General features: G+C 53.5%; 3 protein-coding genes across 4 annotated transcripts in view; all 3 read left to right on the top strand.

Annotated features, from left to right (window-relative positions):
- Positions 1 to 27,776, top strand: part of HOXC4 (homeobox C4) — a 60,660-nt gene that overhangs the window by 8,904 nt on the left and 23,980 nt on the right. The gene's annotated exons all lie outside the window — the stretch shown is intronic.
- HOXC6 (homeobox C6) lies at positions 1,160 to 26,800 on the top strand. Of its 2 annotated transcripts, none has more exons than XM_044227248.1 (3): positions 1,160 to 1,407; positions 24,549 to 24,894; positions 25,623 to 26,800. In XM_044227248.1, the coding sequence occupies exons 2-3, from the start codon at positions 24,741 to 24,743 to the stop codon at positions 25,928 to 25,930; spliced, it is 462 nt and encodes a 153-aa protein (XP_044083183.1). In that variant the 5' UTR covers positions 1,160 to 1,407; positions 24,549 to 24,740; the 3' UTR covers positions 25,931 to 26,800. The 2 variants fall into 2 exon arrangements, with proteins under 2 accessions (XP_044083183.1, XP_044083182.1); XM_044227247.1 differs by lacking the exon at positions 1,160 to 1,407 and adding an exon at positions 15,124 to 15,634.
- On the top strand, positions 5,462 to 9,026 carry HOXC8 (homeobox C8). Its single transcript, XM_044227254.1, has 2 exons — positions 5,462 to 5,948; positions 7,327 to 9,026. The coding sequence occupies exons 1-2, from the start codon at positions 5,513 to 5,515 to the stop codon at positions 7,617 to 7,619; spliced, it is 729 nt and encodes a 242-aa protein (XP_044083189.1). The 5' UTR covers positions 5,462 to 5,512; the 3' UTR covers positions 7,620 to 9,026.

Genomic DNA, 27,776 nt, shown 5'->3' with positions numbered 1-27,776 from the left:
GGCACTGGGGATTGTGTTGAGAGTAAAAGAAGGGGGCGAGAAGAGGAAGGGAGAGAAGGAAGGAGAACGAGAGGAAGTAGAGAGGGAAGAAAGAATGGGAAGGAAGGGAGAGAAGGAGGAAAGAAAGATAGCAAAACAAATACAATCAGAATTAGATTTAGTTTCAACTTCCCAATGCATTCTCAGCTTCTGTCTCTCTCTCCCTCTCCCAGTCCTCTTTTCTTCTCAGTCTCTCTCTCTGTCTCTGGTGGTTTAGTTTGAATGTTGGTTTGGGGGCGACAGGGTTATGCTGAGTGGCTGCAGTGTTTCTGGGGAATGACATGGCCAAGGCCTGAGGAAGCTGGTCAGGGAGTAGCCAGGAGCGGGGTGTTCCCTGATGATGGGGGTACCCCAGGCACAAGGGTAGAGGCCCGCCTGTACAACAGCCTATTGGGGCTGGTCAGTTGCACTGCACCCCAGAGCGCCTTCCCTAGCACCGGTCCGGTCGTTTTCATGTGCTAATCAGAAGCAGACACGAGCTGCTGGGTATGCCTCGGCCCGGCGCCCCCTTTCTCGGAAATCCCCCAATCTGGAAACTATTAAACTCAGACGTCTTGAAATATAGCGCTTTAATATCTCAGGCTGCCCATTCTGGCGAGGGTGCAGGGTGTTGTTCTGAGTACTTGGGGAATACCACCATAAAAGAAAATCATTGGGGATCCCAGTCCTTCTGCAGCTTCCTCCATCGCTTGGCCTTACAGGATTGGTGAGGCCCTTGGAGGGACCAGCCCCTTCCCCATCATTTGAATCTCCTACCCCCTCCTTCCATTCAACACTCCATTTTCAGGGGCTGGAGGAAGGTAGGATCCTGGCACAAACATTTTGTTTGGATGATATTTTGAGGGGGGCAATCAAAAGTCGCAAACACTGGTTTCCCAGTGGCTGAAGCACCCTCTCTTTCCCACTGAAGAAACCTCCACCCTAATTCCAAAAGCAGTTGTTTTCTTGGTCCTTTTGAAGGGTGCTTTGCCTGTCGTTTATCCTCTTTTCTCAATCCAAACTCCCTCCTTTGGCCAAATATTTCACTGTTCTGGGACCCTGGCCTCAGTTTCGCACTGGGCGGAGGCCAGGGCACCCGTGTCCCTGGGTCCTGACTGCCGGTCCTGACTGCGGAGACTCGGGCTTTTCTCAGCCCAGGCTCCGCGGCCTTTCCGGGCCTCCACCCCGCCCCTGCTCCAAGGCCCTGTCGCCTCCCCTCGTCCGTCAGCGCGGCCTGCTTCCTGCAGCCCGCTGATCCGGCCTTACTCCGGACAGGAAGGAGGGCGGCAGGGCTCAGGGCTCCGAGGGCCCTGGCGAGAGCGTGGGATCCAGAGCAGGCCCACCCGGTCCAGCCCACTGTTGAGTTCCAGCTCAACCTTCAGCCTGCAGGTTAGGATTGGATTCAAATTTTTTTTAATTTATTACAATTTGTGAATTAAAACCACAACACAAGATACATCTAGGGAAAGAAACGAAAGCTGGGGGGGGGCGGGAAGAGGGGCTAGCAAACGCCCTCCTGCCCTAATCTTCCCCTCCCACCTCTCCTCTGCTCCTTTGTCAGAATCACAAAACCCTAAAGGTTGTTCCACTTGGGAAGGCAGCGGATAGGTACATTTCCGCAGCCCCGAAATGCCACTTTTATGGCGCTGTTTGTCTCCCTGCGCTGGATTCTGAATGGGGCTGAACAAAACAGCAGCGCGGAGCTGGCTAGACGTCTGGGCTTAATTGTTTTATGGTTTAAATAAGGTGGACACTCTTTCCTTTGAAATCGGATTATAGGAATGTTTTGTCTATGGCCCACGGAGAACAGGACCTCACTGGCTGGGAGGGAGAGGTGGGGAGAGAGCGCGCGTGAGGGGGGGGGGGCGGGTTGGGCTACAAACCAGGGGGCAAACAGTCGGGAGAAGGGAGAAGTCAGCGTCCCACCCCAAAGTCCTGCGGGCGGCAGCGGAGTAGGCGGTGCGGAACCAGCGGCAGGGTAAGAGGATCGAGCAGTTTGGCGCGCGCGCCGCGGGCAGGAGGTCGCTGGAGCCTCGGAGCGTGCATCTGCGTGAGCTGAGGTGTTCTGAGCCCAGAAATGCGCCTGAATAGGGGGGAGATCGCGGCAGGTCCTTTGCGCAGCGTCTCTTAATGCGGCAAGGGAGGGTGAAAGAAGAAAATAGTGCGAAACCTTTGAGAAGGTTATTTGGAGAGTTTGGAAAACAAAAGGACAGCGGTCCCGGGGGAACTCCCTTCCAGGGACCCCTTGCTCTCGCACCCATTTGGAAACTCTTTCCTCTCACTTCCCACCTTTGGGCCAAGGCTGGGATCTGCAGGCTCTGTTGGCATTTTCCCGGCAGGACTGCATGGGAGCAAGTGGACGCGAGGTGGCGCTGTTGCTCAATGTTAGAGGCGCCGGCCGTGCCCCTGGTTGGCCTGGCAGCACTGACATTTGAGGCACGGCCCGGAGGTGCGGCGGGGAGAAGGCCCCGCGCCCCGGCCCAGACCGGCCCCGCTGGCTCTGAGCAAATCAATCCTCTCACCTGCGAGGTGTAAATAAATCGCGAGTGGCGGCGGGAGATGGGCCCTCGCTCTGGCGGCAGGCTCGGGAGGCTCAGGAGGGCGGGCGTCGAAAATAATCGCTTTGCGAAGGAGATAAGCACCAAGTAGGCAGCGCGTAATTAACACAAAAAGGCAGAATGACCCGGACAAACGAACATAAATCCGTGGTACCGAGGAGGGCGGTGTAGGCCTCGGGGCGAGGGGCAGAGACGCCCCAGCGAGGATGGCTGCTTGTGGTTCCTTTATTTCCAAGCTCCGGGGGCGAAATCAACCAGATACGTGTAAAAGAAAAAAAGACAATGGGGGGGGGGAGAAAAGAAAAAGAAAAAAAAGAAAGAAAAAAAAGGTGAGGGATCCCCAAAAGGGAAAATCGAGTCCAACCAGGGTTTTGGGGACTGGTGGGCTCTCAGAGCAGACGGTGGTGGCGGCACACTCGGGACAGTCGCATTCCAAGACACAAAGGCCTGGAAGAATAGCTCTGTGGCAGGGTTTTCGCTGGACCATAAAATGTCGAGATATCCCCCACCCTCTAAAAGATAAGGCGCAGGTCCCAGAGCGGATCTGGCCTGCCGAGCCTCCTCTTTCCAGGCAGGAAAGGGAAAATATTTATGACAGTCCCCAGTGACCCAGATGCTGGGAACCCAGAGCCCATCTCCTTCAGCTTGGTACTCTGAGCAGAGGAGGCTCAGAGAAGGCAGCGCTGAAACCAAGGCTGGAGCTTGCTCTAGCAGTGGAGGAGACCCCTGTCATGTCCCCAACTGTCCTGGACCCTAGGGAGACCTGCGGTGCTGGCACAGCCCTCCTCTGATCCTCCCCTCCTGCTGCTCCAGGGCCAGCGTTCTGAAAGCTGCAGAGTCTGGGCAGTAATTAATTCAGGTGGAGGTGGGTCCCTCCATATTCAAGGGATCCTGAAAGTGTCTTTGGCTGGGGCACCAGTGACTCTTCTTTGGGAATTTGGCTGAGAGTGGCCATTTTCCCAGCAATTATTTAGATATTAGAGGAACTTGGGGGCTGGTGTTATTCTACTCCATCCTTTCCTGCACTGCCATTCCTTCATCCATCTCCAGAGCTGGGCTCTGGCTGGGGAAGAAAAAGATCTGGTTTTCCAACAGCCTCCTTCCTCATCCAATCCTGAGACCCCAGGATGTGGAAAGAAAATAGGGAGCAAATTTTTTCCTGATGCAAACAGCTAGAGATGCACGTGTATTTGTCAGGCTTTGGTTCCCTGTGTGCCTGGGCGAACAGTGTCTGTGAGGTGACAGGGGTGCTTCCAGGTGCATGATAGTTGAGGGAGCGTGCGTTCGATGCGTTTTGGGGTGGGAGGTGACATATCCAGTGTGTGTGTGTATCCTGAGTGTGCTCCACTGTTGCCCTGTGTGCACCAACCTCACACACTGTGGAAGGGGAGGGCTGGAAAAATCCTTCTAACTCCTCTTCCTAATTCGTATGCACACAGCACACGTATTCACAGCTCTCTCACTTTCTCTCTTTTCTCTCTGTCTGTGTTAAGCCCCACATAGCTGTACATGCTTATGGTGTGAGAAGGGTGCTGATGGACTAAGGTTCTTTTATCCATTGAATTACCTTGAATTTACCTAGTCTTGGGGATGGGGGAGGAACCCTCTAGAGAAACTATGGGTAAATATTTAAAGAGTGTCTGTTGACAGTTCCCATCCACATCCTGGCCTGGGCAGCCTGCCTGGGGAAGTAAGGGGTGTAGTGAGGCCAGGGGGCCCCTCCAGGTCGAGCTGGCATGTCCTATAGGGCTGGAGTGTGTGGGGACAAGTAAGAGGCCTGCTCCCATCCCATCCGACCCAGATACAGATAGTCTCCTGAGAAGAAACATCTTGGATCAGCCCATCCAGAAGTCATAGACCCGCCAGCTGCCCTGTCCTCTGTCCCCATAAACTGCTTTGCTCTCAGAGCCCCCAGCCAAGCTTCAGGCAGGAGCTGGTATCTGAAGGGGCCAGTGCAGCCCTGCCTGGGTCTATGCAGTGTGCCCCACCTCCAGCCCTCTCCTCTACCCACAGCAGCCAGGCAAAAGGATCTTAGGGATAGGGGAAGATGGGGCGGCTTCCCACCCTGAGGAGGGGCACAAGACATGGAGGGTTGGGGTTCCTGAAGTACTGGTGGATATGTTGTACTGATATGCTTGCCCCTTCTGAGTCCCAGGCTTACGGACCCCCTGGGGAACCCATCTTTTGGGTTAGGAGACCTGCTCTCTCACGCTGGTATTCAACACCCCTGAGGGGGAGGGTCTTATACCTGTTGAGGTAACCTGGGTTGACCTGCTGGCTCAGGTGTCTCTGTCTGAGAGGAAGGAAAGGGGAAGGGGGGGGGAGGCACCTTCAAATCGGAATGCGCACCTTGGAGAAGCTGGCCCCAGCCATTAGCTGGGGCTGGCTCACCCCCCCACCACACACACATATACCACACCCCCTCCCTCCCCCTTCCTCCCCTCCCCTTCCTCCAGGTCCCCCCAGCCCTGAACCCCTCAACCCCCCGCCATCCCTCCTTCTCTCTCTCTCTCTCCCTCTCCCTCTCTCTCTCTCTCTCTCTCTCTCTCTCTCTCTCTCGCCTGTCTTCATGTCGTGGATTGATGAACGCGAATCGCGTGTAAGCGCCGCCACCGCCGGGAGTCTGAGGAATTCGCCTGGGCTGTTAAAGGAAAGAGCTAAGTGCGAGAGCGCGAGCTCTACCTACCGACAGTGAAGAGAGCCGCCGCCGCCGCCGCCGCCGCCCGCGCCCGCCGCCGCCGCCCGCCCGCGCCCAGCCCCGGGAGCCGCGCCGAGCCGGCCGGGCCCCGCACCCAGGCGCCCCCCCACCTGCCCAGCCCAGCCCCGGGGAGCCGGCCGGCCCGGGGTTCGCTCCCGGGGGAGGGGACTTTCGGGGGTACCGGGCGGGGGAGTCGCGAGCCAGAGGGGAGGGGGCGGCGGGTTTTCATGTGCCCAGCATGAGCTCCTACTTCGTCAACCCCCTGTTCTCCAAATACAAAGGCGGCGAGTCCCTGGAACCGGCCTATTATGACTGCCGGTTCCCCCAGAGCGTGGGCCGGAGCCATGCGCTGGTGTACGGGCCCGGCGGCTCGGCGCCCGGCTTCCAGCACGCCTCGCACCACGTCCAAGACTTCTTCCACCACGGCACCTCGGGCATCTCCAACTCGGGCTACCAGCAGAACCCGTGCTCGCTGAGCTGCCACGGAGACGCCTCCAAATTCTATGGCTACGAGGCGCTCCCCAGACAGTCCCTTTATGGGGCTCAGCAAGAGGCGAGCGTGGTGCAATATCCCGACTGTAAATCCTCCGCCAACACTAACAGTAGCGAAGGACAAGGCCACTTAAATCAAAACTCGTCTCCCAGCCTCATGTTTCCATGGATGAGACCCCACGGTGAGAAGCCTTTTCTCTTTCCCCCTTGGTCTCCCGCGCTCCGGGGTCTTCCCCCCCTCCCTTGCCTCCTTTTTGTCTGCCCTCGCTTTCCTTCCTGGCTTTGGGGTCTCTGCGGCCCCACCCCCCCGTGCCTGAGTGGGTTTCTGGAGGTTGGGAGGTTCAGCTGGGGGTGGGGCACGGGGATCGCCTGGGATATTTGGGGAACTGGGGTGAAGGTGGTGTCTGGGAGCAAAGGGTTAAAAATCGTTTTCTCTACCACTGTCTGTCTGCCTCTCTCCCTCTCTGTCTCTCTCTTCTTGCCATCCCTAAAGTCAAAGTTGGGGAGGTGGCTGGGCAGGGGCCCCAAGGACCCTGAGGTTATCAGCCTTTAGAGCAAACCAGTCTTTCCAAAAGGCAGAAAGCCTCAGTCCAGAACAGTGGCCAGGCTGTCTTGGGGCGAAGTGAGACCCCTGTTTCCCTCCCCTACCTGGACCAGAAGGGTGACAAGACCCCAAGGACAAGTGTCCTGACTCTCTGGGGTACCCACTGCCTCCTCTCAGAGAACTAGCCTTAAGGCTACTACCCCAACTTTGCTTTAGTTCCCTCAGCTGGAGAGAAGAGAGGGAGTCAGAGAGAAGAGAAAAGAGTGCAGGAAGGGAGAGGGGCCATGCAGATTAGAGGGCTCTGGGGTCCCGAGAACCCAAGCCCCAGCTACCCCCAGTCAAAGGTTTGAGGTCTTTCCCTGAGACCTTCAGAGTGGCTCAGGCCATGAGCCCCTCCAAGGGTGGCCCCTCATGGCCCAATTTCGAAGTAAAAGGGGAAGGGAGAAAGCGACAAGTTCCAGCGGGGATGGCCCGTGATTTATTTGCTGGTCTCCAGTTAGCAATCAGGCCAAGCAGTGATACATTCCAGGAGATCAATTATTTTTCTTCCTGGCAAGGCATTAGGCAGAGAGATTCAAGGAGGGGCCAGTGAGCAGAGCCCCCTTCTTTACCCCCAGATCTTTCTCCTTTCTTTTGGGAAACAGACTCTATCCTCAGCTCTGCTCACCAAATGCCACTCTGCACTTGTAAACAAAGCTGCAAGGGCCAGTTTCCTGAGACTGAAGGCCTGGGGGGGGAGGGGGGACTCTGCAGTGCTCCCCCTGGCCCCTGCCATCCCCCAGTTTCTCGATAGACCCCAGTCCCTGCCCCCACCCCCATCCCACCTCCCAAGGTGAAGCCAAACCAAAGCAAGACCCCAAACTTTCCTGCCCTTGTCAGCTCCTTGCTCCTGCCTGGTCTTCAGGAGGGAGGGGAACTGGGGAGATCACAGGGGGAACTTTAGGGGAGGAAGAATGGCGAGGGGAAAGCCGAGCCCCCACCCAAACATAACCAGACTGGGGTTCTATTCTGTCCAGCTCCGGGGCGGCGCAGCGGAAGGCAAACTTACAGCCGGTATCAGACCTTGGAACTAGAAAAGGAGTTTCTCTTTAATCCTTATTTGACACGAAAGCGCCGGATTGAAGTCTCTCACGCCCTGGGACTGACTGAGAGACAAGTGAAGATCTGGTTCCAGAACCGAAGGATGAAGTGGAAAAAGGAGAACAACAAGGATAAACTGCCCGGAGCCCGAGATGAAGAGAAGGTGGAGGAAGAAGGAAACGAGGAAGAGGAGAAAGAAGAGGAGGAAAAGGAAGAAAACAAGGACTAAGCAAAAAAGAAAGCCCCCCCTCCCTTAGCAACTCCCTTGAAGTTTCGTTTTATGGTAGCGGATAAATTGAGAAGTTTACGACTGTCATTTGCTTTTATAGAGAATAGAATGACACTCACAACTCTAACTACCTGTCAGATACTTGCAGCTCTGGTTTTATTACCTTTGGACTTCCCCCCGATCTTTATTTGTTTGGGGGCTGGAGGGGGGGGAGACCGAGACACAGCGAAAAGTTCGGACTCTGTCTCAGTCCTTGCCCCAACACACACACTTGTCCCTACCCCCACCCTTTGGAGTCCTGCCTGGATTTTAAGGTCTGAGACCTGGCCTCTTCGCCCCTCTCTCACCCCTTCTTGTCACACTCCCACCTCCCTGCTTCTCTGGTATTTATTTTAGAGGGGAGCCCTCTCAAAATGCGGAAGAAGACTTCTGGCTTTGCTTTTATGCTAGGATTAGTGTATTAGATTTACTTCCTTTCAAAAGAAAGGAAAGAAAAGTGAAGGAAGGAAGGAAGGGAAGGAAGATGTTTAAAGAATTTTTTAAAATGATAGCAAGGACTATCCCTTCTCCCTCTCTGGGGCTCCCCTACTTAGAAAGACCCCCTTGACTTTCTGTAGAAACCTGATGGAAACCTGAAGGAGATGCGGGTCTCTCCCCTCCCCCCACCATGGGGTAGATAGGAGCCTGCAATCCCGGCTAAAATCCTACCTAGCCATCCCATGGTCACTCGGGCCCATGCCTTCCTCCCCTTCGCTGTCTGATTTCTGTTGTTGGGCCCAGCTTCCTCTGAGCTGCACTAGTATTAGCGCTCAGAAATCACCATAATCATGAAAATAATAAGAATGATAATAATAATAATAATAATACTGATAATAAATCTTTAACATACTACCTAAAGGGAACCTGCAATAATCTTGAAAAAATAAAAAAGAAATTTTAAAAAATCCTAATATGCAAGAAAAAAAAGAGAAAAAGATGAAAATTTAAAAAAAAAAAGAAAGAAACCTCCAACGTATTTTATCACTACCTATAGAAAGAAATCCTGCTTTGAGAGTATTCGTAATGCGGTTTTGTTGTCGTTTGTTGCTGCTTATTTCACTAAGAAAAACCCAACAACTGAGACTGCCTAGCCCGCCGGTCCTGTGCGCTTTTATTGTGCTTCTAACCCCAGTAGAGTAGAACTAAATTGCACTGAATGTATAGTTAACTCTGTCTTGAATTCTCTGTTTATGCAATGTGCTCGAAAGAAAAAAAAACGTTAAAATATATCTATAATAATAATTTTGGGTCATTTGTCTTTATGTCCAGCTATGAATGTAGATTTTGTGTCCCGGCAGCCCTGTTCCTGGTCCAAGTACTTTGTATTGTATACGTGAGTCATAATAAAAAAAAAAAGGAGAAAAAATATTTGAAGCTGGAATGACTTGCTTTTTCTCCAACGCCCCCCTCCCCCTCTCCATTCTCTACTCTTCCTTCCATCCTTATCCTTCTTTCCCAGCCCCGTGGAAAAGGTCTCCGTCACTGATCTGAGTTTGAGGTGGGGGAACTCACTAGGAATTGAGAGGGCAGTCTGGGCAGGGAAGGCAGGTGAAAGGTGGGGGAGGTGCAGAGGTGGGGCAAGAAGAGCAGTGTGCTCTAAGCATGCTCTCAGAAGAACCTTGGCTCCAAACTAAATGGGTTTCTAAATACCAGGATCCCAATGGGAAGGAAGAGTCTCCCCACTTATTCACCTTCCTCCTCTTCAGCCTCGGGCTGGGCCCAGAAAAGAATCTGCCCCCGTACCCCTCCCACAGCCAGGCCTTTTTCCTCCAGGGACTGAGGATGAGACCATGGGGGGCTTTCTGGTCTCCACATGCCCCTCATGGTCAACCCTGGGCACTCAGCACCCAGCACAGAGTGGGGAGAATGTGAGGCCCCCGGGCAACCTGGGGGACTTGGCTGGGGGGAAGATGGCTAGGAGTGGGGGTTAAGGAAGCTTCAGCCTGGGGAAAGGAAAGGAGAAGGGGAAGGTGAGTGAGTTGCACACCAAGCAGCCTGGGTCCATGTTCTGAAATTCAGATGCCATCAGCACAGGGCCATCCCTGTCACCCAGGCCGGCTAGCATCAAACCTAGCCTCTGTTCTGGTGGTTACAAGCGGGCCTGGCTTCACCTTGGCAATTGGGCAGTCCGCCTGCCCTCATGGTGTGGGCCATTGGCCTGGGGGTGAGGACATGGGCCTGCTGAGTGGACAGTCCTCCATCCCAGCCACAGCAGGGTAAAGAGAATCTTCACTGGACTCCTCATTCCCCAAAATAAGGGATTGAAGGCTCAGGGACTCAGGGGGCAAAGGGGTGTCTTACTCCTCCCTGGACATCCTAGGCAGAGCAATCTGTTCATGCCTGTAAGATTCTGGTCAAATAATACCAAATTCCAGAGATACAAGTCATCTGGCTCAGTCAGGAGAAGGGGAAAGGGAAGAAGATGGGATCTTCTGAAGGTCCTTAAAACCAGATCCCCCAAAGACTGAAATATTTTTGAGGCCAGTTCTCTCTCTCTCTCTCCCCCCGTGGTCAATGATTTTCACGATCTTAGGCCCAGGCTGACTCTTATTTTGTGTAATTTTACCCGCATCTGGGTCCCTGGCTCCCACGCAAAGTGGTGGTGAATACAGGATTGGGTCAGGCATCCTTGATAAGGGACTCCTGCGGCCGGAGAGAGAGGCTGGCGATTGGAAGCACAGGCTGCAGGCAACTGGGAACAGCTTTGGACAGCTCTGGGGGAAATCTTTAGATAACTGGGGTCCCTGTTGTGAGCCGCTGAGCCAGCCAGGTAACTCTGTTTGCTGCGGGAGGCACTGGCTACCCGCCGCTGGGGAGGCCCGAAAAGAGAGCATTTCGCTCCGACCTCAGGCCTTCCCACGGGCATCCCTTCCAGACTCCGAGGGCCGGCCGCGGGTCATTTTTTAACGTGGAATTATGATTGCTATTAATAAACATCCCGACCTCTAGCCAAGTTGCTTGAACCCTACACTACGTGGCTCCGAAGGACCTCGCTGAATTTCCCTCACACCCAATGCCCCATTCATCCCTGGCCCTGCTCAGCAATGCCCGTGGCCCCAAGCCGGGCGTCGGAGGGCGGGGTGCGTCTGGAGCCCGGCATCGCTTGAGATGCGAAGCCTCGGGTGGGCCAGACCAAGACAGCTCCAGCCGCCCCTTCTTGCAGCACCCGCTCCCCCACCCCTTCTGCCCACCGACTCTTTTTTCTCGTTTGGAGAGAAAAGGAGGTAAAACCCGTTTTATGGTGGAACTTAATTGCGAACGGGATGCGCTCTCTTTAGAAACGCGTCCTCCCAAATGCTCCCGCCGTCCCATTACCGGAATGGGGACCATTCCGCGGCAGCAGATAGGACTTTCTCCCATTCTTTACTTTTTTATTAGCCAATCAAAGTGGCTTCCGAAAGCTATTTGTGATTTGTGAAAAATAGTATCTTTCAAAATGCTGAGTTGAAGCATCTCGCTCATTTCGCCTTGAATTTATTATTCTAATCTCAACCGTAGAGATGGGATAATGTAGCTATTAAGTTGGGGGGTAAATTCGTTTCTTTGTGTTGTGTTTTTTTTTTTTTTTATTTTCGGCATTTCTATCTCCCTCCCCACTTCATCGCAGAGGCCAAGGGAGGTGCGGGCCTGCAGGGGACCTGTGGGTGAGGGAGGTAGTGAGTCGTCTAAAGGGCTTTGGGGGGGACCCTAGGATGGGAGAGTAGATTGGCTTCCCCCCAGCCTCATCTTCCTCAAGTGAGATCTCCCACCGGCTGCCTGCCGGCTCCAGAAAGTTACCTCATCCCAATTACACCGAACTCGGGACAGGTTGTGCCACAGACGAGAAGTAAAATTTCCGGTGAGCAGCCCGCAGTGCCGTCCCATTCTCCCAGCAGCCCATTGTGAAAAGCTGGGCCAGAGCTTCCTTGTCGTAATTTTTAACTACCTGTTATAAAATTTATGGGTGGGTTTGTAAAAGAAACTAGGTCTCTGCATCCGGCTGAGGGAACTGCTTCGCTTACTGAGGGAGGAAGTTTGGGGAGAGAATGAGGGACCCCCTATGGCTTGGGGTGGGGCACCCAACCATGGATGTCCCCACGGCAGCCAGCTCCGTGCGGGATCAAGGGGAGTGCTTTGGGCTTTCAAATCTTCAGCTAATGGGGAGTGTTGGGCTGTGACTCGGCTGGGCTGTGACTGGTTGGCAAATAGTCTCTATGGGGGAATTTATTCTGGGCTCCCCCACATTGGATTCATCGCCAAAGTTAGGGGTCTAGAGAAAGGTGGGGGATACCTCAGGTGCTCAGAGTTTGGTATAGAAGGTGGAATTTGGGGAAGGTATGGTAAGTTTCTTTTTGTGGGGAGGGCCTCCAAGGTGTATCCCAGCTGCCCGGAGGCCAGAATTTTTCTGAAAAAGGCAGGTGGGTGTGGGTCACCTGACAAGATAGAAAAGGCTTCAAACTGCCTGGCATCCAAAGCGGTGGGGGGAGTAGGAACCAAGATCTTGGGCCTTCATTTTATTTTTAATTCGAAAAAAAAATTGGGAGTTATCTGCCATCTAAACCTAGGAATTGAGGAGACTTGACACTAGGGATGGTCTTGGAGAAGGATAAATGTAATTTTCTCTGAGAAAGGAGCCTGAGGATGATGGGTACTTTGGGGGTTCTGGAGGCTGCCCCCAACTCCGCTCCTGCTGACTCCGCAGGGTTACTCAGTATGGGTCTAAGCGTTTTCAGTTCTTCAGACCACGGCCAGGTCTGGCTTGGTTATGAGGCTTCCAGCAGCGTGTCCCTCCTGTTCCTGTCTAGGGCTGAGTGGGGGGCTGCCAGGGCTTCCCACTGGGAAAGATGTAGTTCTTTTCCTAGAAAAAAAGGTGGGAGTAGGGAGAGCATCCCTTTTCAGTCCCTTCACTCCTCCAGCCGTCACTGCACCAGCCAGTGCCACAAACCTTTGCAAAGCCTCGCTTCCCCCAGATTCAACCTTAATACCCCATTTATTAAGAAAAATATTTAAAATTCGGTATGGCAGAGGGAGGGGGCCGACTCGGGGCCAAAATCCTTCCTTTCCTCCTCTTGCGTCCCCCCTTTGCCCTTTCTGAGCTAGCTTGGAGCAGCCTGGCCCGTTGGGAGTGGGCGGTGGGTGAGGGTGGGGTGGGGGTCGGGGGGGATGCTCCCTCTCCGAGAGAATTGGGTAAACATGGCGACCGCGGCGCCCATTTGCACACGCTACACAAATGCATCGCATTCCCGGTTGTTTGCAGAAAATTTACAGCTGAGTAATAAAAGTTTACGATCGACTCACAAGTTGGATTGGCCACAAGAAGTCATGTGGATTCCATCCATGAACGTGAACTTTTTATTGTGGTTTGTCCGTTCGGAGCGCTCCGCAGAACAGTCCTCCCTGTAAGAGCCTAACCATTGCCAGGGAAACCTGCGCTGGGCGCTCCCTTCATTACCAGTATTTTTTTTTTATTAATCTGATTAATAATTATTTTCTCCCCCCATTTAATTTTTTTCCTCCCAGGTGGAGTTGCCGGAAGCTGGGGGCACCTAGGGAGGGGGGATGTGGGGGAAGGGGCAGGAGTTGAGGGCACCCCTCTCTCCCTTCCCGATCCTCTAGCCCCCCAAGGGGCAGGAGGAATGCGGGAGCAGGAGTTGAGATAGGGAGCTGCTGATGCCTCCGCCCCTCCCCTCTCCCAGCCTCTCCCTCCTGCCCCTTTCTTGCAACTCTCCTTAATTTTATTTGGCTTTTTGATCACTGGGATTATTCTTTTTTATTTTTAAATTTATATAAAGTGTATATGTGTGTGTGAAGCTGAGACAGGCTCGGCAGCGGCACAGAATAAGGGAAGACGAGAAAGAGAGAGTGGGAGAGAGAGAGAGGCAGAGAGAGAGAGGGAGAGGGAGAGTGACAGCAGCGCCCGGTAAGTGTTTCCTTATTGGTTCAAATATGTAACTAATGGTCCGTAGCTGGGTGGCGGTTTCAAGATAAGGACAGCAGCGGCTTGTCTTGGTTAGAGAGGAGAGGGGGGCTGGCGAGAGGGTGGGCGTGCGGGCAATTAGGGGGAGAAAAAGTGGGCGGGGGGGAGGATTGGGTTAAGCTGTAATACGGTAGTGTGGGAAGAGTGTTGTCCTGATGTCACTGTGCGCCGAAGTTGGGGGTCGGGGGGCAAAAGGACTGCGCCTGTGGGGCTCAAGGCCGGGGTCTAGTGCGCTGACGCGCTGCCTGATGCCCATCCTGTCCTTACCTATTAAGAGATCTGTGGCCTCTTGGCTAATGGGACTGGGACGGAGGGGGCCGGAAAGCTCAAACTCCAGGGCAGGAGACAAAACTGTAGACTGTAACTATTGCCCCCTGAGCAAAGTCAGCCCCCCAACCCCCAAACAAACTTTCCAGAGCCCCCTCCTTGCCCGCAGCCCCCTCCCTCCCAGAGAGCGCCACCGCGAGAGCTCACACATGCGCAGTGCGGGCCCAGAGCCGGGCGGCGGAGCAGGAAGAGAGCGCAGCTAGGAGGGCGGTGGGGCCTGTTAATTGGCAATTAGGGGGGAGGCTGTTGGCTGGTGCGCGTCAGCAGAGGAGAGTACGTCTGCCCACCCCCAGCTCCCGCCCCCACTCGAGCGGACGGAAAGATGGGAGGTGCCCAGCACTGCGGTGGATGAGTGGGGGTGGGGGACGAGGTACTCAAAAGCCATCTTGTGCTTGGAGAAAAGGGGCAAATCTGCCTTCTCTCACCGGCCCAGAGTCCTTCACCCCCAGCCGCGGCCACTGTACCCGGAATACCCACTGGGCTGCTTCACCCGCCTCGCCTGGCCGCTCTGAGCTAGGATCTGCCTCGTCTGAGGCGGAGGTGGGAATTGGGGAGGCCCCAGGCTGGCTGGGGAGAGGCCCAGGCCTCGCTAGCGGGGCCTCTTGGGTGAGTGGAGGCAGTGAGGATTCAAGGCGCGGCTGGCCTCTAGGGTAGGGACGTCAGAATCAGGCGGCCCGGAGGGTCCTGGGCGCTCGGGATCTTCCTAATAATTGGTGCTAATGGCGTGTTGTATGGTCTTAACCCGACACATATGGTTTCATAACACAGTGGCTTAATTTCTTCCAAATGTACGTGGCCCTGAATGTGTTGCAGTTTGATATATGACCCCGCCCTGCTCCCTGGCCTGGGTCCGAGGCGGCCCCTATATGTGTGAGCTTCTGTTTGTAAAGGGCGATGCACACACAAGCGCTTACACACCCAGGCAGACACACCCCAGAGCTGGGGGAGGGGAGAGCATATTCCTGGAGAGGTCTGAGAGTCTGGGGGCCAGACTCACCTTCAATCCGAGCAAAGAGCTGCCCCCCACCTCCAGTCTTCTCTGGAGGCGCGACTGGGCTTCTCCGCCAAGCCCGAGTGGGGGAGGGGAACGCTCCTCGATTTCCTGTTTAAACCCTGACCCGTCGCCTGGGGGTCGGGGTTGGAGGGTTGGGAGGGAGAACCTGTTTTTATCAAATTCTCAAAAACGTAATTCGACTGCGTTCAAATCAAACCCCATTGGGTCCGAGTTGATGGTGAATCTTCTCTCCCATCCCCCACAATCCCCTTCCCTTCCTCTCCTGCCCCCCCAAAATTCCCGTTTCATATCCGACATAAAGGCCTCTGAGGTATTCTCCCGGGGGAAGAAATGGCATTTTCTCTCCCTCTTCCACTCCCCCCCCCATAGGACTTGTGTGTCGGCAGAGGCGTCTGCCGAGGGGCTAATTTCGCGTTCCTTGTTTACGATCGAGAAAAGCGCTTGGCTCTCCCCAAATGGGCCCAGCCCGCCGCCTGCTCAGGCTGCCGCGCGCTCTCCCGCAGCTCCAGCGCGGCCCAGGGTCTGATGCCCCGAGTGGGTAGCCACGCGGCTGCCGCCAAGACCTCGAGTCTGTACGACCTGAGCAAGGCAAGGGGAGTGCAGTGGGCCAGTGGAGGGGCCCCCGGAGGCCTGAAAATGGGAGCCTTTCTCCTGGCGTTTTGTGGGAACCGCCGACCGGTGAGGTCTCTATTTCTCTTTCGCCTGTATTTTGTCTGCCCCCCCCTTTGTCTGCCACCGCCCCCCCCCCCCCGCCAGCCCTGCAGATGGCCGCAATGACTTGGTTGGGGGTGGGGGGACAAGTCTCCTTTGTTCGTCCTCCCCTGGAAGAGTTTCCGGAGAAGGCCACTCAGGACAGTGGGTATTCACCTGGAATATTAGAGGGGGCCCCCTCCCTTCGGAGGGGTGGGCCTGGGGAAAGCTCCAGTATTTATCTCGGCCTCCAGGGATCTAAACAGATATGCTGCCGGTGAGATTTCAGGGTACTCTCTTCATGAGTGACCGGATAAGGGCACCATCCTGAGGTGTTCTTATATAATATTTTTATCAATTGATTTTCTGTCCCTTCCTGGCTAGGGTCCTGCAGGCCCCCACGTCCTTCACCCCTTAGATCCTCCTCATGAGACAGAGGGATGCAGAGAAAGTACAGCAGGAGTGACTGATCCTGGTTTTCCAGTTTTCTAGCCTGGCCAGGGGATACACCCAGCCCCAAACGCCAGCCCTTTCCTTCCTTCCTTACTTTCGATTTTCATTCCCTTCTTCCTCTCCCACTCTGGTGCTCAATTAGAAGCACAAGAGGGGCCACCAGGGGTAACCCTCAGCCTCCTTGTAGGCCAGTGTCTCTGTAAACGTGGTCCTCAGTGCAGGATAGCCCTGGCGTGTGTATCTAATAATAGCCAGGGCAGCTGAGAATAGAATCTGGCCTTGGGACTCTGCACGCCCAGGGCTAAATCTGGGTAGATGCACCGAGTGAGTGTCCGTGGGGTTCTGGCAACTCTCCCTGGAGCGCAGGGCCCCCAGGGTTCCCCTCTGAGTCCACTCTTTGGGCACCTCGGCCCTGCTCCTTACAGGCTTTGTCAGTCCTGCCACGGACTGTATTCCGCGCGCCAGTTCCTAGCTAAGGAGAAAATGGGCAGAGCAAGCCCTTTCTCTCCCTGGTCTGACAGTTGTGATCCCTGCGAAGAATGCGCCCTTGTTTGGAGAAGGCGGCCTTGTTGGGTTGGCTGTTGTGTTCCAAAACCAGGCTTGGTAGCTTTATACACTTATTATATATGGGTTCAAATGTACAGACTCCGACTTATGCATGAATATATACAGACTCGGATTTCCTCGGTGGTTAAGTGTATATTACCATGCTTGTACTCGCTCAAACACCGTTTTATGTGCATGCAAAATTTTGTTAGATGGAATTGGGCTCAAGGAGGCACTCGGTGCACCAAGAAGGCCCTCTGTACATGCTCTCCTGCAAACGTGTGCGTGCTGAAATCGGACTACGCGGGTTCCAGGAACCGACTGATGCCACAAAGTCTTTCTCAAGATCTTATTGCCTTTACTGTTCAGCCAGCTGGGCTGGGGAAATATTGACTCCCTTCTGCTTTCTCTCCACACCTCCCCCCTAGACTTCCCCAGCTCCGAGGCTGTTTACCAGGGGAACACTGTGGTGTTGAAAGTGAGTTTTGTGGGAGACTCTTTTTGTGGGTAAGGTGGACCTTTGGGCAGTTCTGAGCAGTTGGCGAGGCCTGGTGCTTGCCGCCTTGCTGGGACAGTGAAGGAGATCTGAGTGGTTAATAAGGTGGCCTCTGGGCCATGGTCTGAGGCAGCTGTTTGAAGAGGCTGGTGGAGAAGGCGAGACAAAATGGGTAGGGGTGCAGTGAATATCTATCCCCGACTCCGGGCCCTGCTCACCACGAAGCCCAGCTTTGCCTGCGTCGTCCTCTGTGGTGCCGATTAGGGCCTCTCTAGGCTCGCCAACCACCCAGATCTGGTTACTGGTATGACTTTGTTTTAATTCTCTCTGCTACCGAAGAAGCTGGGGAGAAAGCTGACAGGCAGGACCGGAGAAGAGTCTGGGTCTAGCTGCCTGTGGGCCTGGAACCCAGAATGTGAGCCGGGGCTGGGAATTCCCAGCCTCCCTTCCTAGTCTTTCTCCCATCCGGGGCCACGGAAAGCCAGAGCAGGGGAGAGTGTACATGTCCTTGAACCACTTCTGAAAGAAAGTAAGGACAGGAAAGGGGCTACTGGAGTTTTCCTCAACTCCCTAGGCAATCAGGTTCCTCCCAAGACTTTCCTGTCCAGACACGCAGCGGGTGCCAGGACGTGCAGCTTTCTTCCAGCTTTTCCCCCGCAGGCACTGGGGGCAGCCTCGGGCTTTTGGACCTAGGCCACGCCCGGGTGCTGGGGTGACATTACCCCCAAATTGTGCTCCTCACCCAGCCCACGGCCTCTGCCACGGCGGCTGCGGCCGCCCCTGTTTATTGTGTCTGTGAGTTGTTTACTTGTTTTGTCTGCTGCCACCCTGCGTCAGAAACCCGCCAAACCAGCAAACTCACCCAGGAGAACAAAGTGCGGCGCTCTCCTGTGCTCCCTCCCCTTTCCGGCACCCTGCTCCCGCCATTACCTCCTCCTTCACTCTCCTTTTCCCAGGGGAGGAAGCAGAAATTGTCCTAAAATAGGGCAGCTGTTTATGGGGTTGGGGGAATTATGGGGACACCATAAACCTCCGGGTGTCCGGGTGGTAGAGAGACTTAGAGCTGCCCTCCCCTTGCCTCGGGCTTTTCTTCCTTCCCCCTGGCAACTGCTTGCTTAAGGGGGCCACAGTCATTGAGAAAGCTGAGTCCCCGTCACCCAACTCCTCCACTCCTTTCTGCAGGAGTTTTCCCTGAGACACAGGTTGTTGGGTTTTAAATCAGAGTAATGTTGGCAGATTCATAAAACTAGATAAAGCATGTCGTTCTCCCCTCGCCCTCCCTTCTCCTCAGCCCCCCAAAATAGCAGTGAATTTAAGCAAATCCTACAAAATTAAATTGCCCCTTCGCTAAAGATCCTATAAATCTCCAATCCCGCCAGGTGTAGAATCGAAGAGGCCGCTGTTCGCCTCTAATTTTGCTCCTGGCTATCAAATCTAAAAGAGTATCATCGAAGTAAGTAATATTCTTGTTTCTGAAATTAATTCCCCCCTCCCCGTCTCTCTCTCTCTTTTCGCCAGTGCAGATTAAATGGTTCTCTCAGATCCGCAAACAATAAAGGATGAAATTATTTATAGGGAAATGAAGATGGTGTTTCATTGTTGGCTTATTATTCCAGAACATAATAACATTTTATTTTCAAGGGGGAGAACTTAGGCTAGGGGAAGAAATGGGGAAAGGAAAAAGTGTGAGGAGAGGCAGGGCACCCCCACCCCAATTCCTACTGTATATGACTTAATATGACATTTACAATTCCCTCATGACAACTTGCTGTGACGTCATAAATGCCCTGCTCTTGAATTTTAAAATTCTCTTAAACCTCCAAAGTAGGGCCAAGCAGTGCTTAGTGTGGAGGGGTAAAAGAAAAGCCAGGAAGCTGGGGTTCCTTTGGCCCCATTTTGGGGGGCCAAAAATATTCTAAATATTTTAGATTTTCAGTTTTTTCCTCCTGGGCCAACCAGGGCCACTTGCTTTTCCTCCCTGAAATGTCACTGGGCATCTGAGTTTCCCTCCCCATTTCCAGTGGGGATGAGATACTCTGTCCAAAGGCTCTCTTGCATGGCCTCTCCTCAGCTGATATTCAGCTGTTTGGGACAGAGGTGGGATGCTTAGGGGCCAGGTCTCCAAAAGCCAGAAATGATTTCTTTCCAGAGATGAGCCCAAAGGATCTCAGGGCTGAGTGGGATGGTGGGACAGAAATGCTTGGGATCTATTTTACTTTTTAACCTTCAGTTAGTGAAGTGAATTGAGAAGCTAATCAAATGCCATTGTGGGAGTTTGTGTCCGCTGGTGGTAATAGCATCAACTGTAGAAAGGTCAGGCAGAAGTCTGGAAAGAGAGAGGGAGGAGAGAAGATATGAGGGGAGTGAGCAGAGCCTCACCATGCACCTTTCTTCTCTGTTTAATTGCAAATAAAGCAAAAACAGCTTGGGTAGCCTCTCAACCTCTTAGCTAAAGAGAGAATTTGCCAGCCCAGGCCTCAGAGGTGTTTGGGTATTTGGGGGCAGTTCTCAGGCGCTTGACATGCCCCATCTGGCCTCGTCCTCCTTCCCCCCCTCCCTGCTGAGCCCCAACCCCATTCAGCTGGCCAGCCTGGGCCCTATCCCCAGAATATAAGCACCCCCAAATGGGATCTATTTCCGGGTTGGATGTGTCAAATTTCACCTTTCTCCAAGTGTCTCCATGCCTGAACTTTGAAAGGAGGAGGAACATTCTCTTTTGGAATGCAATGTGTGTATGGGGAGGTATGTGCTCAGACAACTTCCCCCACCGTATCTATAAGAAACTGGAGGCTCCTTGGGTGAGCCATGCTTTGGTGTTCCCAGGCAGACCCAGTTCCCCGCATTCAGGTTCTCTGGCGGACTTGGAGACTCTCTTTGCAATCCTTTGACTCTGGATTCTGTGGAGATCAAAGGAACTCCTACACAAAACACTGGGCATTTGGAGTAGGATTTATTTTTTAATTTTTAAGTTAAAAAATTCTAATCATAAGCCAGTTGGGCCAACTGAGCAGTCGCCCTAGAACAGCAAAACCTTAACCAAACAGTGGGATTGTAAGGTGAGCTAAACAATTATTGAAACTGCAAGAGGGATTTCAGCCTTTGCCCAGTGGCACAAAAGGGGCTGGTGGGGCCACCGCTCTCCCCCTGCTCTTGAAATCAAGAATTGGCAGGGGTGAGTGGGGCAGCTGCGGTGGCTGCCGGGCAGCCAAGCGCCCAGGCCGAGCGCTGAGTCCTGCGGCTCCCGTGTCTAGGTCCTTGAGCAGCCTCCGGAGGCGCCGAGCTGTGGTTGGTGGCGCCGGCAGCCAGAAATGGAGTGTGTATCTGTGTGCAAGGCTGGGTGGGTCACAGACGTCTGCACAGATTTGGGGGAATCTAGGAAAAGAAAGAAGATTGGCAGAACACAAACTAGCTAGGACCCCTAGAAAAGATTGTCCCCCAATAAATATTCCAGATCTCAGCCCTCTCACTTCAGATACCCTTCCCCAAGAAATTAATATATTTCCTAGAGCAAAGTGGAAAGCAAAGGCAAGAGGAGGCCTGCTCAGGAACCCCTTCCCAGCCAGAGTCCAGTCACACCCACCCTCTCCCCAAATGAGAGCTGCACAGGCTCCCAGCCCCTGGCCTGGAGCAGGTTAAGGCTGGGGCTAGCGCGCTTGACTCATTCTGAGAAACCTTCAAGTGCCCAGCCTCCAAAGCACCCCTTAGCCTTGGGGACTCCTGGCCAGGGACTGCCCCCCATGCAGGCCCATGGCGTCTGCAGTTAAGTTCCTCTCCTATAATTAGCGCTCATGAGAAGCATGTGTTTTGGACTGGGGACATGGGGGGACTGGAGCAGCAAGAAACAACTTTCCTCCTTTATTCCTTTTCTGTGTTTTTTTTTTTTTTTGAATTCTCTTTTCGAATCCCCTAATTACAGCTCCGAAAGCGAAAATCTGCTCTTGCCGCCAAACCCCCTCGGAATGCCTGATTCCGGAGGCCCAAGGGGCAGAGCGACTCGGAGACCTGCGGGCCTGATGGGGGTGTTCTCTGACTGCTCTAGGCTTGTTTTATAGAAACAAAGAACAAGTCCCCCCTTCCCAGGACTTGTGCATATTTACAGAGCTCAACTGCAGTTTTAATAAAACATCTGTTCTTGCTTCTGCTGATGAGTTTCCATAATTGTTTTCAGACAAATTTAACAGGAAAATATAAATATATTTAGAAAAACCCAAGTCCCAGCTATCCCCCCATTGACATTCGTTGTTTCGCCCCAAAAATAAAATTAACATAAAATGAGAAGAGGAAAATATAATCCAGTGGAGGGAAGATCGGGCTCATCTGACCTGCTCTCCCCCCTTGGAGCGAATCCTTCCAGCAATTTCAGCTGCATAATTAAAGATCTGACTGAAAGAAGGTGGCTTCTTTTTTCAGGAATAGAAGGTGATGGGGGAGAGTATGTTGGAAATTAATTTTGCCAAAAATCTTTAAGCAGTGGGGGAATTTATTTGTATTTCTGCTTCCCCTTCTCTCCCCCTTCCAGCATTTCTGCCTTTTTCCCCCAGCAGCTGGTTTCTGTTCATTATAAATCGGCGAGACCTTTCAGTCTCTGCCCTCTGTTTAGGGACGTAATAAAACACTTAACTTTCCGGGGCTGAGACTTACATTCTGCTCCTCAGGTCGCCCACCCCCGAGCCCACTACTTTCAGGCCCCAAAGGAGACTATCCCCAACTTTGGGGCCCCTTTCCCCTCCAGACTTTGTTTAGGAGGGGCTCAAGGAAACCCAGGCATCCTTGCTGGGGGGCTGCAGCACACGCTTCCCCAGAAGCCCCTTCTTTCTCCCAAGGTCCTTCCTTCCCCCACCCCCCATAAAAGAGATTTAAAAATACATAGAAAATCAACACTCATTGAAAGTGAAACCTCATTAAGACATCCTATCTTCCATCATTCAATTTGTTGTACATTGCAACAATTTAATATCTTGAAGGAAATATCACTGACATGATTTATCCCTCTAGCAATCTCTCTGAAATGGGGGGGGTGGAGGGAATTTACTCTCTCTTCTGGCCTGTTCTATGTGTTACACTGCTACCCTTAGGGCAGAAATGAGGCTGGGAACTCTGAGAGCGGCTGCTTGTGTCCAGGGGTGCGCTGACTTGTTTCTTAGCTCAGCCCCCTGGGTCTCCCCCCCAACCCCCAGTTCTTACTAGATCTACCTCTTGCCCTCCAGGGGGCCTGGAGCCCCAGCCAGCTGTTGAAAACCTCTGTCCAGGCATGCCATGAATTGGAGGACAGCTGGATTCTAGAGCAAAAAGCAAGTCACGCTGGTGTCTGTGTTTAGGTACCTGCCATGTTACCCCAAACCAGACAGCTCATCCCCAGATTTCTTTCTTAATTTGGAACCCTCCTCTACCCTTTCACTTTTATCTCCTTGAGCAGAAGAAAGTATGGTCCGAGAGGGGGAACCTTTACAGTGATAGGGGTCTTTCTCCCACCCTTTTAAATACCAACAAATTTCCCTCCTTTCTGAAGGAGTGGGGCTGTATTTTTAAAAGCCAACACAAATTGCCCGGCAGGAAGACTCTTCAATCCCCCAAAGAAGCTCATGTATTAGCTAACATGTTGTCTCCACCAGCTCCTACACACTGTCTGCTTTTGGGTTCGAAACTTTATTTTTCCCCCCTAGCGACACTCCAGGGAAACCTTAACGTTACAGAAGATGAATAAACGAGTTTTTTCCCAGCGTAGTCCCGTTTATGGCTTTATTGCTACCCATTGATTACTCCGCTTTGTTACACAGAAGGAAAAGATCATAAAATCCGGCGACATCCGGGTTCTTGTTATAGCTAGCCCCCCCCAAAATTGGGGAAGAAAAAATATGGGCTTCCACTGCTCCCTTCGCTAGCCCCACTGCCCCCTCTTTGTCAGCTCAAAGCATTTTCAGCCTATATCATGATATCAAATTAAGTTTGGATTAATCAGGAGAAAAACCCCATCTGCACACCTTCCGCTGTTTCACTTCACCCACTGCAGCTCCCTCAGAAGCCTGGAACTCAGCTGCCTTTTCCTAACCTTCTCTTCCTTTTTCTCAGCCCCAAGGTGGAGAGAAAATGGGGGTAGGGGCTGCTGGGAGGCCCCGCTCAGCCAGGTGTGGCTGGTCCTTGAGTGAGAGCTCCCCAGGAGACCTTTGCTGGAATATCCCAAGCCTCAGAGCTCAGGTCCAGGGATGCCTCCCTTGGCAGGGCAGGGCTTCTGACTTGTGCAGGGGCTTGAGCCTGCCAGACGCTAACTGTCCTTCAGAGCTCCACCAGCCTTCTCTTTCTGCCTGGATCCTATGTGAATTACCCCACTGGCCCTCGCTGGCTCCAAATCATAAATTCTCACCAACATAAACAGGAGTTGATGTGTCTAGAAAGACTCTCAGAGTTCTTTCTTCTTCCTTTCTTTCTTCCTTTTTCTCTCTCTCTCCCACCTTTTACTTCCTTCTCTCTTTTTCCTGTTGTATTTTTATATTTTCCCTTTTAGGGAAAAATGCTGCAGGATTTTCCCCCAAAAAGGGTGTTCTGAGAGGCAGAAGGGGGCTGAGAGGAAGAGGAAACCCATGCATGGCCCCGTTGCTCACTTCAGCTCTGCCACCGTGTCCTGAAGTCTCATCCTTGCCCCTTTAGACCTCCTTGCTCCCTACATCCCCCTTCCACCTAAGACTCTCAGCCACAATTTCCTTCCTCTGAGCACTATGTTTTATGCAGTTTCTTCCTACTTTTGATTTTTTTAATTATCGGGGGAAAAAATATTGGTTTAGTGATGAGGACTCAGTCCATGGAGGGTCAAACTAGGATTTCCTGTAGGCTTTCTGGGGATTCCCCCCTGAACTGGAAGTGGGTGGGTGGGGAAGCTCATCCCATAAAGAAATCAGGATGTAATTTTAGAAGGGGGGAGATATAAAAGATGAAATCAGATTGAAAATAGAGGGATTCCTCCAGACCTGGCTCTGCACAGCACAACAAAGTTAGCTGGGGCTGAGAGATTTCCTAGCAGGGCAGCTCTTCTTCCCTGGGCCTCAAGGCCCTGCTAATGCCAATTCACCCTTCTTCACCTCCAAATCAGTTCCCTAACATATATATTTTTAAAAGAAATCCAAGTCTTACTTTCAAAGCACACACTTAGTCTCAACTAGGGAATCAACAGAAGCAGAAGCGATTTTTTTCCCCCTTCTTGACATCTGGCTTGCGATTGGCTGGAAGAGGGTCAGCTGACTTTGTCATTTTGTCTGTCCTGGATTGGAGCCGTCCCTATAACCATCTAGTTCCGAGTACAAACTGGAGACAGAAATAAATATTAAAGAAATCATAGCCCGACCAGGTAAAGGCAAAGGGATGAATTCCTACTTCACTAACCCTTCCTTATCCTGCCACCTCGCCGGGGGCCAGGACGTCCTCCCCAACGTCGCCCTCAATTCCACCGCCTATGATCCAGTGAGGCATTTCTCGACCTATGGAGCAGCCGTTGCCCAGAACCGGATCTACTCGACTCCCTTTTATTCGCCACAGGAGAATGTCGTGTTCAGTTCCAGCCGGGGGCCGTATGACTATGGATCTAATTCCTTTTACCAGGAGAAAGACATGCTCTCAAACTGCAGACAAAACACCTTAGGACATAACACACAGACCTCAATCGCTCAGGATTTTAGTTCTGAGCAGGGCAGGACTGCGCCCCAGGACCAGAAAGCCAGTATCCAGATTTACCCCTGGATGCAGCGAATGAATTCGCACAGTGGTGAGTTTTACAGCTCCGAGATATAAATTAAATAAACTGAACTGGCTTTATGACCGGCTTCCCTAGAAGAACGGGCGGAGAGAGTTTTTTATGGCCCCATAAAAACAATCACGCTCGTCTCCTCGCCGACGCCGAGACAGGGCCCCCTCTTCTGCCCCCTCTGCTCGCCTCCCGCTTGCTCGCAGGGGCCTGGCCCCCTCGGCCCCTGACGGGTTGGAGGGCACCAAGGCAAGCTGAGGGGGCAGGAACAGGGCAGGGTATGAGGGGAGGGGGTAGGAGGTGGGGGAGCCCCCCAAAGTCGAGTCAGGCTGAGGAGAAGGGAGGGGGGAGAGTAGCGGGCAGAGAAGTGGGGAGAAGTTTTCAAGGAGCTAGGGTGCTTGGGGGAGGTGGGGGAGTCCAGTTGTTGAGAAATAGGGCCTTCATCCCCAGTGTTTGGGATTTTTCAAAAACCAGTTTTTACACTTACAGCTTTCTGCTTGGTTCTTGCCCCCCCCCCAACCATTCTTTGGGACACTCACCTACCAGCACATGGTGGGGGACTGAATGAAGTTGGGATCCTGGCTGTACCCCCAGTGGGGGTGGGGCAGGGCAAAAGGGAGAAGGCTGGAGTCCGAGGGGGCCCGTGAGCTGCTGGCCAAGTTGGGAGGGTCAGGACTTTGCTAGGCTAAATCGTCTGTGGAGGATGCCTCGCTGATTGTTTTTAGTGTGTTTTGTGCCCGGATCTTTAGGGGTCGGCTATGGAGCGGACCGGAGGCGCGGTCGCCAGATCTACTCGCGGTACCAGACCCTGGAACTGGAGAAGGAATTCCACTTCAACCGCTACCTAACGCGGCGCCGGCGCATCGAGATCGCCAACGCGCTCTGCCTGACCGAGCGACAGATCAAAATCTGGTTCCAGAACCGCCGGATGAAGTGGAAAAAAGAATCTAATCTCACGTCCACGCTCTCAGGGGGCGGCGGAGGGGCCGCGGCCGACAGCCTGGCCGGAAAAGAGGAAAAGCGGGAAGAGACAGAAGAAGAGAAGCAGAAAGAGTGACCAGGACTGTCCCTGCCACCCCTCTCTCTCTTTCTCCCTTGCTACTCCCCCAATTCCCTCCTAATCACACACTCTATATTTATCACTGGCACAATTGATGTTTTGACTCCCTAAAACTAAATTAAGGAGTCAAAAATGGACCTGAAAGTCAACTCTGGACCCCCCTCCCTCACCGCACAAACTCTCTTTCACCACGCGCCTCCTCCTCCTTGCTCCCTCGCTAGCTCGTTCTCGGCTCGTCTGCAGGCCCTTTCCCCTGCCCAGGCCTTGGGGGCTCCGTCCCTGAACCTCGCTTCAGACTCCACAGATTTCCCTCCAAATGAGGACTTGGCCTCCCACCCCCTCGGTGCCTCCACCCCCGCCCCTGCGCAGAGAGCCAGTTCCCGGGCCGGGGCCTCCGCTCCGGGGCCTCAGGGCCCGGCCTGGCAGCCGCGGAGGGCGGGAGGCCCAAGGAGGGCGCGTCGTGGCCCCACAGCAACCCCCAGGGCCTCCCCGCAGCCCCACACCCGGCCCCTCTGCCCCAGCAAATGCCCAGCCCAGGCAAATTGTATTTAAAGAATCCTGGGGGTCATTATGGCATATTACAAACTGTGACCGTTTCTGTGTGAATATTTTTAGCTGTATTTGTGGTCTCTGTATTTATATTTATGTTTAGCACCGTCCGTGTTCCACTCCCATCTTAAAAGGGGAAAAAAAAAAGAGGGAAAATTACAAAAAGAGAGAAAAAAAAAGTGAATGACGTTTGTTTAGCCAGTAGGAGAAAAAAAAAATAAATTAAACCCCCCCCCTTGTGTTACCCTCCTGTATAAATCCGACCTCTGGATCCGTTCTCGAATATTTAATAAAACTGATATTATTTTTAAAAGTTTATATCGGGATTTCTGTTAATTCGCTCGTGCGCCGGCCTGGGATAAAAGTTGGAGCCGGCTCCGAGCGCTCTCGCCTCTTCCCGCCGCCTGCAAGACCCCTGCGCTCGCCTTTCCCGGGAGCCGGGCGCAGAGCCGGGGCCTCCCTGTCCTCCTGGTGAACGCGCTAAGGGGCCTGGGAGGGCTCCTCTGGGCTTTCCAGCGGAGCAACACACTCACCCCGCAAAAAAAGGCCGCATAGGATCTCGTTGGGGGTGTGGGAGGGGAAGCCTGAGGTCGCTCGAATTGGTCTCCAAACCCACAGAGGCCTTTCTTCCTGCCTGTGGTAGCCTGGGGTCCTCGGCTTCTGAACCCCGAGCCCCCAAGGGCCAGAAAAGAAGCCTTGGCCAGGCACCAGGGTCTCCCCCGTCCACTACCGGGAGTAAGGAGGGGGGCGCCGTGGGAGCAGCCCCCAGCCAGCGCCAGGCCCAGGCCGAATGTTGCGAAACGTGGCGGAGGCGGAGAGCCGAAGGGAAAGAGAAGACCGCGGGATTTGAGCCTTTCCGCAGGGACTGAGCGATTCAAGGACATCTCGAAACAGAAAGCCTGGAAACTGAGCCTGCTCTGGGACTCCTGACGGGGCTGGGACAAAATTCCTTCTTCCTCACAGCCCCAGTCGCAGTCTGGTTCCTTACTCCTTGGCCTCTACAACGCGGCGGGTGAGGAGCTCAGCCAGACCCTAACCCTGCCCCAGCTCAGGCCTTCTCTCCTGAAGCCCAGCCAGAGAAACCTGAGTGGACTTAGGGAGTGAGGTAGTGAGGGGGTCTCCCGGAGGGAAAAAAATCCGCCAGAGTTTTCCAGACCTTCCAGATCCCCGCCAGCGCCCCCTCCAGCGCCTCCGCCGGCGGGGGGGGGGGAGTGGGGGGGCAGGAGGGGGGTTTCTCCTGGCAGGGGCGGGGATTTCCTGGGGAGAGGCAGGCAGGGAAGAATAAGACCTGGGG

The sequence above is a fragment of the Neovison vison genome, chromosome 12, assembly GCF_020171115.1.
Source record: "Neovison vison isolate M4711 chromosome 12, ASM_NN_V1, whole genome shotgun sequence".
Lineage (NCBI taxonomy): Eukaryota > Metazoa > Chordata > Mammalia > Carnivora > Mustelidae > Neogale > Neogale vison.
The sequence above is the reverse complement of the archived record's forward strand: the minus strand, read 5'-3'. Positions and strand labels throughout refer to the sequence as shown.

Excerpts from the sequence above, each read along its gene's own strand:
- HOXC8 (XM_044227254.1), top strand. The coding sequence starts at position 5,513 with ATGAGCTCCTACTTCGTCAACCCCCTGTTCTCCAAATACAAAGGCGGC. Across the intron at positions 5,949-7,326 it reads TCCATGGATGAGACCCCACG|CTCCGGGGCGGCGCAGCGGA; the intron begins GTGAGAAGCCTT and ends TATTCTGTCCAG.
- HOXC6 (XM_044227247.1), top strand. The coding sequence starts at position 15,482 with ATGCCCCGAGTGGGTAGCCACGCGGCTGCCGCCAAGACCTCGAGTCTG. Across the intron at positions 15,635-24,548 it reads TTTGTGGGAACCGCCGACCG|GACGTCCTCCCCAACGTCGC; the intron begins GTGAGGTCTCTA and ends GCCGGGGGCCAG. Across the intron at positions 24,895-25,622 it reads GCGAATGAATTCGCACAGTG|GGGTCGGCTATGGAGCGGAC; the intron begins GTGAGTTTTACA and ends CCGGATCTTTAG.